The sequence below is a fragment of the Kryptolebias marmoratus genome, linkage group LG7, assembly GCF_001649575.2.
Source record: "Kryptolebias marmoratus isolate JLee-2015 linkage group LG7, ASM164957v2, whole genome shotgun sequence".
Taxonomy (NCBI): Eukaryota; Metazoa; Chordata; class Actinopteri; order Cyprinodontiformes; family Rivulidae; genus Kryptolebias; species Kryptolebias marmoratus.
Genome location: NC_051436.1, coordinates 2,408,782 through 2,416,909, shown reverse-complemented (window position 1 = coordinate 2,416,909; position 8,128 = coordinate 2,408,782). Strand labels below are relative to the sequence as shown.

Sequence of the window (8,128 nt, the reverse complement as noted above, 5' to 3'; positions counted from 1 at the left end):
AAACAAAGAAGAATGGATTATTTCCTGCAGGGCACAGGAAGAGCATGCAAACCTTTAGCTGGGATATGGATAAGATAATTATTACACCAACACGGTTTTCTAATTCGAGGCTTGCCCTGAATTAATGTTTTTCCTACAAAGTGCTAATTTTCCCGCTCTGTGTAGAAACAGCAGAGGTAACACCAGACTGCTGGGCAGACAGAACCAGAAAACAGACAACCACATCCCACACCTTTCATTCTCCCCCAGATGCACTGAATCCACTTTGATAACGGTTAAGAGATTACTCCCAGACCTCAATAACAGCACTCCCAATATAAACATGATGGTGTAAAATGCTCTGAGTTTAGACTGGTCAACCTGGTGTCTATCAGCAACCCCTTCCCCAGGCCTCGGACGAACCAAAACACAGAGAACAGAAATGCTGCAAAAACAAATGAGAAGTACAAAGAAGCCAATAGTAGAGGTGGATAATAAGATGAGAGAAAGTTCATCAACAATAAACATAGAGGCCACTGATGAAACACTCAAACCCCAAACACAGGCAATGATAATATTTCTGACTCTGATTCCATTTGTCGTCCTCAGCCTCAAGTAGGTGACGGGGTGAACGACAGCAAGGTAGCGCTCGATGCAGGTGAGGACGTGGAACAGCATCTCTGCTGTTAATCTGAGGGGGGCAACAAAGAGACCGAGGGTAGTAATCTCTGGGACGTCGGCGTAGATACCACAGCAACAGAAGATAAACCCAACGATGCCCATCAGCTCCAAGAAAACTACATGATAGGTGATGAGGTCAGAGTGGCTCATTGCTGTGGTTGAATGTTTCTGCTTCCATTTCTTAAGACCCAGTTTAATAATAAGAACATAAACAGGGAGGAAGAGGATGCTGATGATGGTGAAGGCAGTGATGTTGAATATTCCCACTGCTGAGTGAATGCAGTCTAATATGAAATTATCGAGTCTTGATGAGGAGAGTGGAGACAACTGATGAGTGGTATTTGATGAGTTGAGGGCCATAATTACAAAAATCTGAATCGGACAAAGAAAGAAGGAGCAGCAGATATAAAACCAAGATTAAAAAAAATCGTAAAAATCATAAAATCATGAAATGACTACTAACATTTATAAACAGCTTCAACTGAATAAAAATCCAAACCTTAAAGCATAAAAAAATTTTAAAACAAGGTTTATAAAGTCTTTACAAATCCAATTTCTACATATTTGCTTTTTTGAACATCTTTTGCAACATTTTTCTTTTTACAGTGACATAACTGTTACACACATTAAACCATTTTTGTACTCAAATAAAATTAACAATAAAAAAGTCTATCTTACATGAAACAAAATTTGCTGACCTTGACGGTAGTTTTGGTCTCTGAAAAGCACAACACCCCACTGCAGCTTTGACTGTGCACCTGCATGCCATCAACCTATAACTTAATCCTTTTTGTTTTGCATATTATTTACCAAATATCAATAATTCATTTGTGGTGCAGCATGTTGGCAAAGATGGAGTATGACTTTTTTCTTGTTGTGTTTTCATTTGCAGTTTTGGCTGCAAATCTCCATTGCTGTCTTACTGCTTTTGCAGACAAAACATTGTTTTAAAATAATGATTTTCTACTGCATAACAAATTTCAGTATTCAAGTGTGAAGATTATGTTAAAAAGAGCACTTAAAGCAATGTCTAAGCTAAAACACCAGCCACACAAATACAACTAAAAGGCATTTTGCTGACATATAAAACACAAAAAGTCTGTTACCATGAATATTAATAAAAATCAGTTTGACAGTTCCCGATTAGAAAAGTATGATTTAAATAAGGATCAGCTGGTGTTGGACAACATCATGTGTTTCTTATGAAAGACAAACAAACACAAAAGTTGTTGTTAATAGTGATGGGAATTCTTGATCAAAGAAAAAACCTTAAATAAGAAAGAAGTAATGCTAAGTAAACGCTTTTTGCTGAACTGAGCCAAATGATCTGGATTTTGGAAACAACATGAGAGATAATTAAGAAAACTGGGAGTATTTTGCAGTTTTGTAAAAGTGTGTGGGACTGAAGGTGCGACCACTTGAACAGCAGGTGGTTGTAGCTAAACCAGGCAGAGAATAAAAGCCATATTTACCAAACCTGATTCCAGAGGATTTTCTAGCACAAATAAACAAGTTTTAGAATAAAGCTAACAAGGTTTGCAGATCTTATCTTTGCTGGCGTATTTTGAAGAAAAGTCATTAAGGTTAGTTACAAAACTTTAAAGATAACAATTGAGATTTTTTAACCTTTTTCTGTAAACAACTCCGTTTTCCTTCTTGGTGCAGAAACAGTAGAGGTAACACCAAACTGCTGGGCATGCAGAACCAAACAACAGACATAAACAGACCACACTTTCCTTCTTCTCGCAGCTGCATTAACACAAGAAGAGCAGTGATTAATAAAACCCCACATGTCCTCAGTAACAGCACTCCCAGTATAACAACGATTGTGTAGAATGCCCTCAGCTTCGATTGGCTAACCTTCTGACAGTGCTTACTTCCTTCTCCTGGCCCTGGTTGAGTCAGAGCGCAAAGAACAGAAATGCTGCAGAACACCATGGAAGTTACAGCAACGCTCCCAAGACAAAAACACAAAATCAAGACAACAAGTGGCTCTTTTACAGAGACACGTCCCACTGACAGAAAGCACAGCAGCCAAGCAACACCAACTGTAACATTTCTGGCTCTGATCCCATTCGCATTCTTGAGGGTCAGGTACGTAACAGGGTGAACAACCGCCAGGTAACGCTCCACGCAGGTTAGGATGTGAAAAAGCATTTGTCCGGTTAAGTTGATGGGGAGGAGATGGATACCCAACATCAGGATGTCTGGGAGATTAACGAAAACACTGAAGCAGCAGAGAATGCCCCCTAGGATGTTTATCAGCTCTACGACGATCATGTGGTAGGTGAAGAGGTCAGAGTGGCTCGTTGTTGTGCTCCACTTCTGCTGTTGGCGTCGCCGATGACCCAGATAAAAGACGAGGACATAGAGAGGCAGCAGGAAGAGGATGCTTACGATGTTGAACATCAGGATGTTCAAAACGCCAACATTTGAGGTAAAGCAGCCAGTTAGGAATTTATAGAGCTCGAAATAAGAATCGAAAGGCAGATGAGTGACGTTTGAAGAGTTCAGTGCCATTGTGATGGTTGTCTGCACATGGGAAGGGTGCAGGAAATAAAAGAAGGAAACAGAGGATAACACAATTAGATCATTGTATAAAGTCCTATAAAAAACAATTCAAATCAGTCATCTATCAGTTTTCATTTCTCTTGGGGGATTCCAAGGCTTTCCCAGGTCATGTTGTTCATATTTTAGACAAAAAGGCAGATTGTTTGAGGAGAGAAGCCATTTTTCTTAAATGAGAAAAAACTACAGATCAGATTTCAGCTTTCTAAAACGTACAATGGAGTATTAAGCCTGATATCAAGTCAGTTTTACTAATTATTTTAATTAATACTTTGATGCATGTGACCAAAACATTTATTTTGTGAACCAACAAAGAAAAACCCTAATGACTCTCCATTGTGAAGGATGTGAGTTTCATCTGCATGTGAATCTAGCTTATATCTCATGCAGTTTAAATGCTTGGAACTCCACACTTTCCAGGTTTTTTTTTAATTGAGAAAGCTCCCTGAATGGGAAGAAAAATGTCTACAGAGCAAAAGTCCATTTTTTTTTTCTTTCTTCTTTTTTGATTTATCATGTCCTGGACGACAGAGTCTACACCAGGATATTGTGGAAATCTGCTATCAGTTTTGTAAATTTTAAAAAGTAACCTTAATCTTTACTTATTGAAAGCTGATAAGAGCTGATCAGTCCATAATATTGTAAAAAAAAAGCTTACCCTGTCAGTAGTTTAGTCTTAAGATGGCTTTTAAGCCCACTGGAAAGGCTTGTGCACCTGCATGTCCAGTGTTATTGCTGGCATATGTGTGGACTTTGTGTTTTGCATACTGTTTATTCAGTGATTTGAGTGATTTTTAATACTATGTGGACAAAGATGGATTATAATCCTGTTGTTTTTTCTCTTCACTAATGTTGATTTGTTCTTCTTTATAAATACAATAATATGAATAGAGTTATTGGCCACCATAAAGGTGCTTTGATCAGGCTGTCGGGAATTACTGGAAAAAGTAAAACTTTAAATCATAAACACACACATGCATAAACTTTTTATTAAAAAATATTCACTGTGTATGTAATTTAAAGTCCATATATCATCTTTTAACTCTACACATATTCAAATTACAAACGTTTGAAAGCAAAAACAAAACCTAAACCATATTTTCTAGTAAAAATATATTATCCAAACAACCTGCCGACTAACCAGAGAAGACAATTATTGTTTTTTAATATCAATGATGCTTGATGTGAAAGTAGCTCCTTTATGTTTTTCTGCATACTCTAAATAATAAAAATACAATTTATTGAATGATTATGGGTTCTAATTTCTTCTTGAATACAAGCTGCAAATAAACATACAACAACAAAACCCACTACACTTACATTGTGCAGACAAAATCACATTCCTAATGTCGTTTTTTTGTGTTTCAAAACATTTTTTTTCAACACAAAATTAATGTGTAGCTTTAGTTTTTAGTTAAAACAACATCAAATGATTAATTAGTTTGTCCTTTCTTATTCAAATAACCACAGTTGATAAAGGCGCTGTCTAAACTACTAATATATATTTTTTAAATATTGTTTGCACCACTAGTCTGCATGCAAAGATTTTGGTTGTAAAATAAGAATTTTTAAATGCTTTGCAATATGAAAAATTTTAAAGACTCATAATTGTTGTATTTGTGTGGAATCAAGATACAGAACCTTTCTGAAACAGTGACGTAGTAGTGTTTCATGAAGTGTTTTGGTTATTACTTTGTCTCCTTAAAACCAAAACAACAGTGGATTTATTATTTTTTTACTATTTTTTCTGCACCTGTCTCACTTTACTCTGATCCCAATGCTGTTAAACTTTGATTGTCTGATGAAATAGTTGATAACTGAGAGGAAACTGTAAAAAGTATCACAGGAAAATCAATTGTTTTCTGTATTTTAATATGTTAATACAGACATTCGTACCACCTAATGGCAGGATATAGGTATTGCAATAATTTTGCTAGACAGAGATTTTTTTAGAATCAAAGAAAAACTTATCCAGATTAGTACAGATGGTGCAACGAGTGTAAACCAAACAAACCTAACAGCTGCTGCTGTTAATCTCTGTTTGACATCACAGACTGATGACAAAAAGGAAGTTTTTCTGTTCTGTGTAGAAACAGCAAAGGTAACACCAGGCTGCTGAGCAGACAAAACCAGAATTCAGACAACCACAAACCGCAGCGCTGATCTTCTATGAGCTGTTCTGAGTCGTACAGAATATTGGTGGAAATATTCCCCACAAATCTCAGCACCAGCACTCCCAGTATGGCCCCGATGGTATGGAACGCCCTCAGTTTGGACTGATCAACCTGTTGTCTATCCCCAACCCCTTCCCCTGGCACTGGATGGATCAGGACACAGAGAACAGAAATGCTGCAGTAAGAGATAACAATCACAGCAAACCCTACAACACAAAAAGACACAATGGTGATCACCGTGTGTTTGGCCATCGACGTGACTCCGGTCCCGACAAAGGACAGCAGCCAAGAAAAGACAATGATGACGGTTCTCAGTCTGATGCTGTTTTTATTCCTCAAGTAGAGAACAGGGTGAACTACAGCCAGGTAGCGCTCAACGCAGGTCAGGATGTGAAACAACAGCTGCGCCGAAAAGGTGATGGAGAAGAAGTAGACGCCCAACATCACCAGCACTGAGATATCAGCATGGGCACCCCAGCAGCAGAGGATGGCGCCACAGATGTTCATCAGCTCAATGGAGACCATGCTGTAGGTGAAGAGATCAGAGTGGCTGATTGTGGAGCTTGAATGTTGCTGGCGGACTCGTTGGTATCCCAGGTACAGAACGAAGATGCAGAGAGGGAGGACAAGGAGGACACAGATGACGGCAAAGGCTGTGATGCCGAAAGCACCAACTCTTGAGCTCAAGCACTTGTGCAGGAGCTCATGGATGGTCAAAGAGGAAGAAAGGGGGAAATGAGAGGTATTTGAAAAGGAAGTGTAGTTTATTGACATAACTATGGGAAAGACAGGTCAAGACAAGAAAGTAGAAAGGAAAACATATTATTAAAATAGTTATAGGCAGCGCACTGAAATGAATACTAAGGTTATTAGTTTTAAGAATTCGGAGTATTCTGAAATGAGAATAAATGAACCATATGTTCCTTTTGTGCATGCACCAACGAGACTGGAGTACGAATTGACCTGCTGTTGAGAATGATGACATTTTGAGAAAAGCAATAAATATTAGCACTCTTCTTTATTTCTGAGGTATTATTTCACTCTGACCTTTGACCACAAATGGTTGCAAAGACAGCCGTCTGAAATAATCGGTTCCCCCCTCTAAAACATGGGACAAAAATAATTTACCAAAAAGTCCTTAACTGTGTTTATTCCTCTGTATTATGATAATATTAGCACATTATATTCCTAAAAAAATTGATTTTTTTTTGTTTTTCTAATGAGAAATATTTGCCCCTCTAAACAATTCTGTTAATAGATAAGTCATTATTTACGGAGACGCAGGGGAACCGTATCTGATGGGGGAACGCGGCTCGATGTAACAGCTGCAACTCGAGCACATTGCTGCCCCCTATATGTCAGGAGGACAAATAACACCTTTTCTGTTCAAATTGCCAACCCGCCACAGTGGCGTGTGTGTTGATCAAATTCACCCGCCACTTCAAATATTTACCCGCATTTGGCCGGTGGCGGGTGCTAATTTCCACCCCCGCTGAACAAAAATATAATGTTATGTTTGTCAAGATGGTAAAATTGTGTCGGCATAGTTACTATCTTGCATCGATCTGTTCACGTTTGCATTGTACACACAAATAGAAACAACCAGCGCAGAAACCAGAGCATCTAATGACTCTTTAACACCTTTAACCAGCTATGTAAGAAACCGGCAGTATTTCCTCAAACATCATCATGCTCAGTGACAGCAGACCAAAATTTATCTTTACTTGACCTCTGACAGGGTCTGATTTCTGCATGTGCAAAAGGATTGTGTGTTTCATGCATTAATGGAAAAAAAAAAACACAAGATACTGTTGTTGCTACTTTTGATACATGCTGTCATAAAGCCAAAGTAGTGCAAATAACAAAACAAACTACTCTACTCTAAAATAAGAATATTGCTGTAAATATAACGTTTTAGTCTATATGCAGGAGTAAAAATAGCAGTTATCTGTAAATATAATTAGCACTTTAGTTCACAAACAGAACTTACCTTTTCAGTGATTTTTGAACCTGAGCTTCTTTTCTCAGCATCAACAAAGTCAGTGTGCTGGTGGCCTTAAATATATTTTCCAAACAAACACACTTGTTTGTGTTTTTGTATTTTATCTTTGATATTTCTGTAGGCAAATTAGTGATGAGCGTAGGCAAAATAAATGATACATTAGACTTTTTCATGCAATATGCAAATGTTTTTTTCTTTTTAATTACTATGCATAAATGTTTGAATGCAGGGAAAGCTGTACGGTGGAAAATATTCACATGTATGTTATTGATCAGTTAAAAAAATGGATAAAGATTTTTGGATCAAAGCATCTAAGGCCCTTAGCTTCTTTAAATGAAAAGTTTTGTGAAGCATCTTATGATGATATACCTCTGATATGGGTTCGTCCCAGCAGAAAACAACTGGTCCTCAGGACCACCATCTTGCATGTTTTCCTTGTTCCTCTGCTCCAACACACCTGATTCAGAGGTTAAATCACCTCTTCATGTTCTGCAGTAGCCTGTTAATCACCCATTGATTCAGTTCACATGTGTTGGAACAGAGGAACAAGTAAAACCTGCAGGATGGTGGCCCTGAGGACCAGGATTGGAGACCACCTTAAAGAGATCAGCAATGCATGACAGGGCCAACATGAAAACACACACAACAAACAACCATACACGCACACATTCACCTCTAAGACTAATTTAGATTCACCAATTGACCTAAAATGCATGTTTTTAGT

The 8,128-nt window shown here is 38.0% G+C and overlaps 1 protein-coding gene across 1 annotated transcript; it reads right to left on the bottom strand.

Annotated features, from left to right (window-relative positions):
- Positions 1-5,156: 5,156 nt before the first annotated feature.
- On the bottom strand, positions 5,157-7,844 carry LOC112449862. The gene is made up of 2 exons (XM_025002487.1): positions 7,774-7,844; positions 5,157-6,178 (listed from the first exon to the last, which is right to left on the bottom strand). The coding sequence occupies exons 1-2, from the start codon at positions 7,823-7,825 to the stop codon at positions 5,259-5,261; spliced, it is 972 nt and encodes a 323-aa protein (XP_024858255.1). The 5' UTR covers positions 7,826-7,844; the 3' UTR covers positions 5,157-5,258.
- Positions 7,845-8,128: the final 284 nt, after the last annotated feature.

Bases quoted from the DNA above. Each gene is read 5' to 3' on its own strand.
- LOC112449862 (XM_025002487.1), bottom strand. From the start codon at position 7,825: ATGGTGGTCCTGAGGACCAGTTGTTTTCTGCTGGGACGAACCCATATC. The intron at 6,179-7,773 runs GTATATCATCAT...TCTTTCCCATAG, and splicing joins GGGACGAACCCATATCAGAG to TTATGTCAATAAACTACACT.